General features: G+C 47.6%; 1 protein-coding gene across 1 annotated transcript in view; it reads left to right on the forward strand.

The window, feature by feature from the left end:
- The window catches only part of LOC107105805 (nose resistant to fluoxetine protein 6-like), a 41,915-nt gene that overhangs the window by 19,126 nt on the left and 11,039 nt on the right, over positions 1 to 11,750 (forward strand). Inside the window, exons 5-7 of the mRNA XM_015405833.1 lie at positions 1,389 to 1,554; positions 8,421 to 8,500; positions 8,631 to 8,744. Of these exons, the coding sequence (XP_015261319.1) occupies positions 1,389 to 1,554; positions 8,421 to 8,500; positions 8,631 to 8,744 (360 nt within the window). The remainder of the gene's footprint in view (positions 1 to 1,388; positions 1,555 to 8,420; positions 8,501 to 8,630; positions 8,745 to 11,750) is intronic.

Consider the following 11,750-nt stretch of genomic DNA (forward strand, 5'->3'; position numbering starts at 1 on the left):
TGGCCTGGGTCCGACCTACCTGAGGGACCGCCTTTCCCCATATATACCCCCAAGAGCACTTCGGTCGGGGACCCAGAACCAGTTGGTAGTTCCGGGCCCTCGAGAGGCAAAGTTCGCTGCTACAAGGGCCAGAGCCTTCTCAGTGGCGGCCCCCACCTGGTGGAATGAGCTCCTGGAGGAGATCAGGGCCCTGTGGGACCTTATGCAGTTCCGCAGGGCCTGCAAGACGAAGCTCTTCCACCAGGCTTTCATGTAGGGGCCGCCACTGCCACCGCTGTCACCATCATTATCATCGGTGGCAATACCATCGTAGTTGGGATGCCCTTGGAAACCCAGCGGTATAAGAACTTCGCGACAATGAAAACTGTGGACGGGCTCGGACGATTCTCTCGACAGTGGTCCCCCAAATGGGGGCGGCTGGAAGTCATCATAAAACAACTTAAGACCATCTGATAAAAGGAAGCACTTTATTGTTTAATTGTAATGTCTTGATTATGTTTTTTACGGTTTTATTGGTTTTATCTATGGGCTATGCCCCTTGTAAGCCGCCCTTAGCATAATAGGCCACACCCCTGATAACACAGCTCATTAGCATATTAGGCCACACCCCACATGTTACCAGAAGTGTGGTCATCCAACCACACCCACCTTTTGCTTCTTATTCTGTTTACCGTTTGTTGTCAAAACCCAGGGCTTTTCTTGTAGCAGGAACTCCTTTGCATGTTAGGCCACACACCCCTAATGTAGCCAATCCTAATGAGTTTCTGCTGTTGGGTGTGGCCTATTATGCTAATGAGTTCCTGCTGGGTGTGGCCAACTCGGAAGCCAGCCGGAATGCCGTTCCTGTGCGTCCCTGCCCAAAAATAGCCCTGAGGCCCCCGTAAGTCAGCTGCGACTTGACAGCAAATAAGGAAGGAGGTGTGTATATACCCTCCTTTCCAACCACATCCACCTTTTGCTTCTTATTCTGTTTACTCTGTTGTCAAAACCCTGGGCTTTTCTTGTAGCAGGAACTTCTTTGCCACACACCCCTAATTGTAGCCAATCCCAATGAGTGTCTGCTGTTAGGTGTGGCCTATTATGCTAATGAGTTCCTACTGGGTGTGGCCAACTCAGGAGCCAGCCGGAACTCCGTTCCTGTGCGTTCCTGCCCAAAAATAGCCCTGAACCCTTGCATGTTATTGTTGAGTTGCAAATAACTGAACTTTTAAAAATTAGGTTATTGACTGTGTCTTGCAATTGAATTTCAAATGCATTCAAGAATAGAGGTGGAGGAAGAGAGTCTGCCTTGCAAATGCAATCAGTGTTAAGTGTTGCAATGCCTGGCTAGGTGTTGAAAAAGAGATGCCTTCTACATAGTAACCTAATCACTCCTCTTGTGGTTTCAGACTTCAGCCACTCCATATGTACTCTGTGTGTCTTTTGGTCGGCTTGTATTCCGTCGTTCCTTGGAGAGCATTATGGGAGCCGTCAAAACTTCAGGTGGACAACTGCCGAAGAGTGTGGTGGGCCAATCTGTTGCTGATTAACAATTTAATTGCTGGGACAGAATCAGTAAGTCTATCTGTTGCTAGGGATGTGCATTCATTTTCAGTTGACTGAAAAACAGAATTCATGTGGCATAGTGGTTAGAGTGTCAGATTAGGAGCTGGAAGAACCAGGTTCGAATCCCCACTCGGCCATGGAATTTTGCTGGGTGACCTTGGGCCAGTCACACACTCTCAGCCTAACCTACCTCACAGGGTTGTTGTGAGGATAAAACTGAGGAAGGGAGAACAGTGTTGTAAATTGCTTTCGGTCCCCATTGGGGTTAAAGTGGAGGATAAATTTCTAGATCAATAAAGCAGATCAATAAATAAAACAAATGGGGGTTGGGATGAATGAACTAGTACCAAGAACTTGTGGGCACTCAGTGAAATTTCTGAGCTATCGAGTTAGAACAGATGAAAGGAAGTACTTCTTCACCCAAAGAGTGATTAACACATGGAATTCACTGCCACAGGAGGTGGTGGCAGCTACAAGCATGGACGACTTCAAAAGGGAATTAGATAAACATATGGAGCAGAGGTCCATCCATGGCTATTAGCCACAAGGAATAGATAGGAACTCTCATTCTGGGGCAAGTGATGCTCTGTATCCTTGGTGTTTCGGGAGTGGGGGGTCAACAGTGGGAGGGCTCCTAGTGTCCTGGCCCCACTGCTGGACCTCCTGATGGCACCTGGTATTTTTGGCCACTGTGTGACAGAGTGTTGGACTGGATGGGCCATTGGCCTGATCCAACATTGGCTTCTTTTATGTTCTGATGTTCTTATTGATTTGTTCTTTTCACTGTTGTAGGAGGCTTAACTAGATGATACCTGGGAGATCCATAACTGGAAATATTTTCTCAAAAAGAAGCTGCTGGAAACCCAGTTTGGATCAGATTTGAGGCATGTGGGTATGACAGAGGGGGTGTTGGCCATTTCCCTTTACACTGTTTTTCTGTGGGAAATTGGTGTCTCCAAACTCCCTTTAGGCCCTGGTGGGAAAAAGAGCCATCTTATGGGCTTAAAGGAGCTTGAAGAAGCAGTGATTTCTCCCAGGGAAACAGCACATGAGGAGAAGGGTGCAGTGGTTAAGAGCAGCAGACTTGAATCTGGAGGAACCAGGTGTGATTCCACACTCCTCTTCCACCTGAAGCCTGCTGGGTGATGTTGGGCCAGTCACAGTTCTCTTAGAACTCTCTCAGCCCCACCTGCCTCACAAGGTGCCTGTTGTGGGGAGAGGAAGGGAAGGAAATTGTAAGCCCCTTTGAGACTCCGTAGGGTAGAGAAAAGTGGGGTATGAAAACCAAGCCTTCTTCTTCATCCCACCCATCCCAGGAGCTATGGTTGTCAACTTCCAGGTGGTGGCTGGAGATCTCCTGAGATTAGAACTGATCTTCAGCTGACAGGGATCAGTTCACTTGGAGAAAGTGGCTGCCTTGAAGAAGAAGCAGAAGAGATGAGATTGGATTTATACCCCGCCCTTCACTACCCAAAGGTGTCTCAGAGCGGCTTACAAACTCCTTTCTCTTCCCCTCCCCACAACAGACACCCTGTGAGGTAGGTGGGGCTGAGAGAACTCTTGACAGAAACTGCTCTTTCTCAAGAACACCTGTGCCAGAACTATGGCTTGCCCAAGGTCATCCAGCCAGGTGCAAGTGGAGGAGTGGGGAATCAAACCCAGTTCTCCCAGATTAGACTCAGCACACTTAACCACGACACCAAACTGGCTACACCTTGGAAGGTGGACTCCATGGCATTCTACCCCATTGAAGTCCCTCCCCTCCCCAAGCCCCTCCCCATCAGGCTCCGCCCCCAAAATCTCCAGGCATTTTCCTAGAGGAACTAGGATCCCTATCAGGAGCATAGTCTTGATCCAAACTGCGCCTGACAACAAATTAAAAAATGTTGCAATTGGGAAACTCACTTATGGATCACCTGTATTTTCTTTGTGGCCAGATGGAAGGGGAGGTTTTTAAAAAAAAAATTTAGAACATTTATCTGTCTCCTCGCCAGAGAAGCTGCTCAAGGCAGTTTACAAAGTAAAACATAATAAAGTTGTAAAATGACATAAAAACAATTAAAATGAACTGGCTTTTAAAATTATTTTTAATCAATCAATCAATTCATTAAAACAGCATTAAAACAGCATCATAAAACTGTAAAACAATTTTTAAAAGATCAAGCCCCTTAGTTAAAAGTGTGGCTAAGAAGAAACATTTTAGCCTGGCACTTAAAAGAGAATAAGGTAGGGGCCATGGGAGCATCGAGGAGGAGGGCATTCCACAGGTGAGGTGCCACTACCGAAAAGGCCCTGGCCCTGGTCACCACTACCCATTTAATCTTTGCAGGCGGAAGTGCGGTGCAGGGCTGATGAAGAGGATCATAAAAAGCTTCTCTGTTCTCCCAAACGCACTTTTTATATGCTGCTGTGGCAGCTCCAGACTTAGAATTGCAAACCTCCAGGAGGGGGCTGGAGATCTCCAAGGATACAACTGATCTCCAGACTACAGAGATCAGTTCTGCATGGGGGGGGGGGGAGCTGCATTGGAGGGTGCAGTCTACGACAATAGGCCTCACCCCTAAATGTCCAGGAATTTCAATCTGGGGTTGGCAACCCTATATTAGAATTGCAGCAGTGGTGGCAGCCGTTAGCTAAACAGGCAAGAAGCAGACTATAATTTATTTATTTATTTATTTGACTTCTATCTCGCCCTTCCATATGAGCTCAGGGCGGCTAACAAGAGGCAATTGCCATACATAACACTAAAACCAGACAAAACAATCAATTACATTTACATTTCCACTTAAAATCGGTGCTCACAACAATGTATCATCCAAGACAGGGACTCCAATGCAATGTTTCAGAGGATCTACTGTATCTTCTTGGTCGGTCTTCACTATGTCCATTCTTCAATTCCAAGGCCAGTTCGCACTGCCAAAAATGGCAGCGCGGTGGTGATACAGTGATGGTACAGTGATGGTGGCAGCTCTTTCTCAAAAGCCTGGCGGAAGAGCTCCGTCTTGCAGGCCCTGCGGAACTGCATAAGGTCCCACAGGGCCCTTATCTCCTCCGGGAGCTTGTTCCACCAGATAGGAGCCACCACCGAAAAAGCCCTGGCCCTAGTCGCAGAGAATCTTTCTCTCCCTTTGGTTCCTCCCACCACCCCTGGGGCCATGGCTGTTTTTTCAGCAGCCTCTGAGAGGCAGTGTTCGAAATTCTCTTCCCGTTTGCCCATCTGTCAGCTGGTTGCTTTGCGCACTGCCCACCACAATGGGAGAGGAGAAGGAAGGGGGGTCATATGAAAACTATGATGTAGTCATAATGAAAATGAGAGTGTGTGGTGGTAGAACATGTCAGTTTGCTGTAGTGGTTAGGAGCGCGGATTCTAATCTGGGAGAACCGGGTTTGATGCCCCACTCCTTCACATGCAGCTGCTGGTGTGACCTTGGGTCAGTTACAAGTTCTTTCAGAGCTGTTCTCTCATAAACAGTTCTCGAAAGAGCTCTCTCAGCCCCACCTACCTCACAGGGCGTCTGTTGTGGGGAGGGGAAGGGGGAGGAGATTGTAAGTCACTCTGAGACTCCTTTGGGTAGTGAAGGGCAGGGTAGAGATCCAATCTCCTCCTCCTCGTCTGATGATGATGATGTCGCAGCCAACTTATGGCAACCTCGTAGGGTTCTCAAGGCAAGAGATCAACAGGTTTGCCATTGCCTGCCTTTGCATAGCAACCCTGGACTTCCTTGGTGGTCTCCCATCCAAAGCACTAACCAAGGCCGACCTTCCTTACCTTCCAAAGTCTGGCCAGATCGGGCAAGCCTGTGCCATTCAGTTCAGGGCACGGATGTGTAACAGCAAAGATTTTGAAATTAAATCAAATATGGGATTTTTTTTTAACATCACCGTTTGTTGTAATACACTGTGCATTCAACGGCTTGGTTCATGAGATCTTCTTATCCTAGCTTCCTGAGAGGGAAGAAATCATCCAGCCACATGTTTGTGTTGCACTTGCATTGCATGTTGTTGAGCGATGGAGGGCACCACCTCAGGAATAGTAGCCCAGTAAGGCATAAACCAGGCCTAGGTGGGTAGACACGTCCCCAAGTGTCTTAGGGAACTGCCAGGCTCACAATGTGTGAAATGAGGCCTTTAGATATTTTCAGCTTGAAAAAGTTTCCCTCAGTGATGTTTTACAAATAGGATACTCCAGGCTCAGGGCGGCTAACAAGGAGGCACGAGTGCCAAAGTTAAAACAGATAAAAACAGAATAAAACAATACAATACAAAACACTAAAGTGTTGGTTCTCTAGATGTCACAGAATCAGTAGTTGCAAGATGGGGGTCTGGTAAAAGATATTAATTCCAGGCCAACAGCATACCTCCTAGCAGCACAACCATCCCATTTTCATTCAGGGATGTCTCGCACCCCATTTAATATCCGCACAATTGGTGGTCAAGGTGCAATGATGGGGGTAACGATGATGGAATAATGGTGGCGGAGGCTCCTACTCAAAAGCCTGGTGGAAGAGCTCCGTCTTGCAGGCCCTGCAGAACTGCGCAAGGTCCCGCAGGGCCCGGATCTCCTCCGGGAGCTCGTTCCACCAGGTAGGAGCCACCACCAAAAACGCCTTGGCCCTGGTAACAGCAAATTTGATATTCCTGGGGCCTGGAATTACCAGGAGATTTTGACTCCCCGACCGTAGTGCCCTTGGGGGAACAGAGTTTTGAACTCGACGGATGCTTCCTAGTCCTGTGATTCACATTTCTAGCTGACAACATTTTGTCAACTCCCGTCACCTCCTAAAAACCTTGTGAGGGCACATGGATTTTTTTTTTTAATCGCTACTCAGGACTAACAGATGGGGAAACCGAACGGAGAGATGGTGACTTGGCTGAGGTCACCTTCCCTGAGCACTTAGCTAGAGATTTCATGTCTCCCTTCACTGGGCCACATTGCTTTCCAGGGCTCACCACAGCCATCTGTTTTCAGTACTAGGGCTTAACCCTGGCTGCCTGTCAACGAAGGTACACATGAACAGATTTCCTTCACCGGTTAATCAGAACCAGTGACGAACATGTGAACTCCCTTTGGCTCCGTTTAGCATTGGCTCGATATCTCTGAGCTTTCTGAGCAAGCATTTGGCAAAAGCGCGTCTGTTTTCCATGCACTTCTCCCCAGCTTGCAGTGTTGAGGCCTGCACCGAGGTGGTACCCTGGAGATGTGTGTTATTGTATTGCTGCCAGTAATCCTAGTTCGGTTTCAGCTATCGAGCACCAGTCCCACAGCACTAGTCATAGCAAAGGGCCGGTTGAGATGTCAGCCTCCTCCCACCCAATCCCAACAACAACAACAACAACAATGTGGGAAGAAGAGATCTGGATGAGGGACAGTAATCACAGAACATTTTGGAGATGCAGCCAAGAGAATTGACTAAGCGCTTTCCAAATGAAAGGTCACTCGGCTGGCGGGCCTGGCCATCTGGCGGGCAAAAATCAGTCAGAATTTCACAGCGGGTGCCTGGTTTGCCAAATGCATATACACAGAATCTTGTTTAACATTGAGAATCAAAGACCTAGAGGGAGTGATGGTGCCCTTGTAGAGAACAGCTGAACATTATGAGCTCCACAAATTCATATATGGAAGCAAGTAATTAAGAATTTTGGCAGCACCCCTGGTAGATACAGTGGGTCCCCCCGCACTTTTTAACTGGAGATGCCAAGGACTAAACCTGGGACTTTCTGCATACAAAGCCAGTGCTCAGCCACTGAGCCGCATCTCTTTGCAAGGTACTGACACTTTCTGGACAGTTTTAGGACCAGTTTGGTGAGGTGGTTAGGAGCATGGACACTAATCTGGGAGAACCTGGTTTGAATCCCCTTCTCCACATCCAGCAGCTGGTGTGACCTTGGGTAGGTCACAAGTTCTTTCAGAGCTGTTGTCTCAGGAGCAGTTCTCGAGAGAGCTCTCTCAGCCCCACCTACCTCACAGGGTGCCTGCTGTGGGGGAGGGAAAGGAAAGGAGATTGTAAGCCGCTCTGAGACTTCTTCGGGTAGTGAAGGGCGGGGTATAAATCCAATTTTCTCCTCCTCCTCCTCTTCCTCTCCTCCTCCTCCTTCTGAGATGGCATCTTCCTCCCCCTGCCCTTACAAATTAAGTGTAGAGTGATTTCTTAACTCTCCTCAGAACCAGGGGTCATTTCCTGCAGGAGCGCACAGGAGCAGAGCTCCGGCAGTAAAGAGCCCAGGGGGTGGGTACATGCAACAAGCCCCACCCCCGCTCCCAGCAGCCCTCAGTCAGAGCAAGAAGTAGCCAGGTAAGTTGCAGAGCCCCCCCCCCCCCGGCCCCCCGGCCCAAAACAATCCCCTGGTACCCCTACACCTTAAGACCAAGGTTTATTCAGGGACAAGCCCTCCCTCCTCTGCCAGGACAGATCTGCACGTTCCCCCCCCCCCCCCCCAATAGCTAGCAATCTCAAACAGTCCAGTGGAGCCTGAGCGGTGGGTGTTGCCTTCTGACACACTTCCGGTGATGTCAGGGGGTGTGGCATATGCAAATAACTTATGCAAATGAGTTATGCTAATGAGCGCCTGCACCTGTTTTTCTACAAAATGACCCCTGCTGAGTCAGAACCATGAAAAACTAGAACTGGAGTGATTAAAAACTTAAGGAAAAGCAACGAAAATGTCTTGGTCTCTTTGGGTGTTTAATGGCTTGCTTTTAACATTGATCATTTATGTTGTTGTTTTTATGACTGTTTGGTATCGTTTTCCCCTTGTGAGCAGCCTTGTTCAGGCCTCTGGAGAGGCAGCGTATGCATTCTCCAAATAAAAATTAAAAATACGTCTCTTTTTCTCTCCCCCCCTCCCCACCCCCTCCCCCCTCCCCCCCTTTCCAGTGCAATGGATGGACGTGGTACCTTGCCAATGACTTCCAGTTCTATTTAACAACCCCTCTGCTCGTTTTTTTCTACACCAGGCAAGTATGTGATGAGAAATGAAACAGTTTCCTTATGCTGAGTACGTTAGAGGGCTGATGCCTCAATAGCTAGATAAAGAGATGAAACGAAAGTCTCATTTGTTGCTTCTGGTTTCTATTTTCTTGGCAGAAGTAAGCGTGCACTGATGGCGTTAGGAACCTTTCTTTTCCTGGCAACTTTCACAGTCACGGCACTGCTGTCATTGTTTTACAGACTTCCTGTTGCGAACCCACGTGACATGAGGTAAGGAGCTCTACATTCACTCCTGTAAGCAGGCCCGTAGCCACAGTGGGGCATTTAGGGGTGGTGTCCCCTCATTTGTGGCCCGTGCCCCACAACTCCTTACCTGCCTGCCGCACTCTTTCACCTCAGCTACTACAGGAGAAGGAAAGCTGGCCAGCCAGCCAGTATGATTAGAAGAAGAGAGAAGAGATTGGATTTATACCCCGCCCTTCACTCGGAGTCTCAGAGTGGCTTACAATCTCCTTTCCCTCCCGCTCCCCACAACAGACACCCTGTGGGGGAGGTGGGGCTGAGAGAGCTCTGACAGAACTGTCCTTGAGAGAATAGCTCTGACAGAACTATGGCTTGCCCAAGGTCACCCAGCAGGTGCAAGTGGAGGAGTGGGGAATCAAACTCGGTCCTCCCAGATTAGAGTCTGTGCACTTAACCACTACACCAAACTGGTCTCACTGGCCTGCTACTATAGCAGAGATTGCATACTCACCGAGTATTAATCACACTGGCTGGCTTTCCTTCTTCTGTAGTGGCCAAGGCGAACGAGTGTGGCCAGCAGGTAAGGAAAGACCCTTCTCGTCTTCGCCTGCCTGCCAATGGGCGATCTCTCTGTCTCTCTTTCCCCTGACCCTCTCTCTCTCTCCCGCCCCCCTGGATTTCCAAATGCCCCAGTACCCAAAATTTTCTGGTACGCCCCTGCCTTTAAGTAACAGATTGCTTGTACACTGCTATTAGAGTGGCCAACCTCCAGATGTTGCCTGGAGATCTCCCACTATTACAATTGAGCTCCAGATGACAGAAATAAGAACATAAGAGACGCCAATGTTGGATCAGGCCAAAGGCCCATCCAGCCCAATACTCTGTGTCACACAGTGGCCAGAGTGCCATCAGGAAGTCCACCAGTGGGGCCAGGACATTAGAAGCCCTCCCACTGTTGACCCCCCCCAAGCACCAAGAAGACAGAGCATCACTTGCCCCAGAGTCCCTATCTATACCTTGTGGCTAATAGCCACTGATGGACCTCTCTGCCCCATATGCTTATCTAATTCCCTTTTGAAGCCATCCATGCTTGTAGCCGCCACCACTTCCTGTGGCTTCGAAGCTTAGTCTATCAAGGACAGGTCCCACATGAGATATGGTTTAATGAAATAAGGGCTAGTCCCTATATTAAATGTAGCAACTCTTGAGAAGAGTCTTTAGAAACCAGGAAAATAACATTACAACGTAAAGAAAATTTATACACAATACCAGTTAAGTTGCTTCTGAGGAAGTTAAGAGACGAAACCAAGCATAAGCCGTCTGCTTTGTCAAGAAGCTCTACATTCTTTTGACTGTTAACAGCACATGTTTTGGAATTCCACTAGTATCTTCTGGCTGTTGGCAGCAATTGATATTTTGTTGTATTACCGTGTTATTGTATAACATTAAGATATTGTATGACTAGGTTGTATACCTTGTGAATATTTTGTATACTTAGATACTATAATCAAGTATAAAAGTAATTGTATTAGCATACATAACTAATGTTTCAGAGTGTGTTATTGGACTGATATTGGCCCCAGTTTTGTTGTCTTTGGAGTTTGGATACTGGGAGGTCTGTCTTTTGGGTTCATCACACATTATGCATTCAATGGCAGCTTATTGAATACATTACAATTATATGACAGCAAATTCCAAACTTATGCAGCACAATTGTGGAATACTCATAGACTGTATGTACTTTGCTGTATGTATTATGTGCCATCAACTTGCTTCCAGCTTATGGCATCTGTATGAACTAATGACCCTCAGAATGTCCTGTTGTTAACAGCCATGCTCAGATCTTGCGAAGTGAGGGCCTTTGTGGCTTCCTTTATTGAGTCCATCCATCTCATGTTAAGTCTTCCCCTTTTCCTGCTGCCTTCCACTTTTCCTAGCGTTATTGTCTTTTCCAGTGAGTCTTGTAGTCCTTTGCCTTTGGGAATCTAGCTTTCAACACATGGTTGTGGGTGTTTCCGTATGGAGAACAGGGCTTTTTTTCTGGGGGAACGCACCAGAACAGAGTTCTGGACCCTCTTCGACAAAATTCTTTTTAAAATGTTTAAAAGTTCATGAGTTTTTAGTGTACAGATTGAGAACTTCATTTCCTTCTATGAGTTTCGGCACCTTGGTGTTTTTTTTTAAAGTCCTGATGGAGATCTGCTGGTTTCAAACTTTTCTCAAAAGTTGGATCTAACAGAAATGACCTAGTGCACTCCTGTTAACAGGTTCGGTTTTTCAACCAGTCAGAATTTTATAGACTTTAATTTTATTTTCTTAAAATGGTTGTCAGGATTGATGATACGAAACCAGGGGGGAAATTGCAGCAGAGATGTTTTGGTGCATGCATTAATTAATAACGCATTTTGCATTAAGACATTATAAGGGGGAAGTTGCTGGGTCTGAAGGGCTTTGTACATGCCCAGGAGCACTTTGCTTTCAGGGCTTTGGGTTTCTTTATCCTCAAGGGCAACAACTCAGTGCATGCTCAGAGGTATGCTTGAGGTGCCAGAATTTCTTAGAATAAACCTGAAGCCTACAAGACAGCTGTTTTTGCACGGGGGATTTCATATCATGGCTGATCCATAAATGTATAGACTATTTTACTCTCCACTGCTTTTAAAAAGACAAAAATCTGCAGCTATTACTGTGCAAAATAACAGGCGGTGGCATTATACTTTCTTTCACAGCAGAGCTGTCCAGTGATGCCATAATATATATCTATATATCTAATAGCGAACTTGCCCCCGGAGTGCGGATCGCTAAATCAGCGCTCCGGGGGCAGCTGGGGGGCCGGGGGAGGTTTGTGCACTCTTGGGGCAGTCCCCAGGGGTGCACAAAAATCTAAAAACTAAAAAAAAATATCGGGGGGATGTTTAAATCCCCCCAAAAGTGAAAGAGCGTTCGTGCGCATTGCCGCCGCCACCTCGGAGCCACCCGGGGGGCCGAGGGGAGGTCCGGCTTCGCTGCTGCCGCCGCCTCCGCCACGGACCC

This window comes from Gekko japonicus, unplaced genomic scaffold (assembly GCF_001447785.1).
Source record: "Gekko japonicus isolate JY-2015 unplaced genomic scaffold, Gekko_japonicus_V1.1 scaffold201, whole genome shotgun sequence".
In the NCBI taxonomy this organism is placed as follows: Eukaryota; Metazoa; Chordata; class Lepidosauria; order Squamata; family Gekkonidae; genus Gekko; species Gekko japonicus.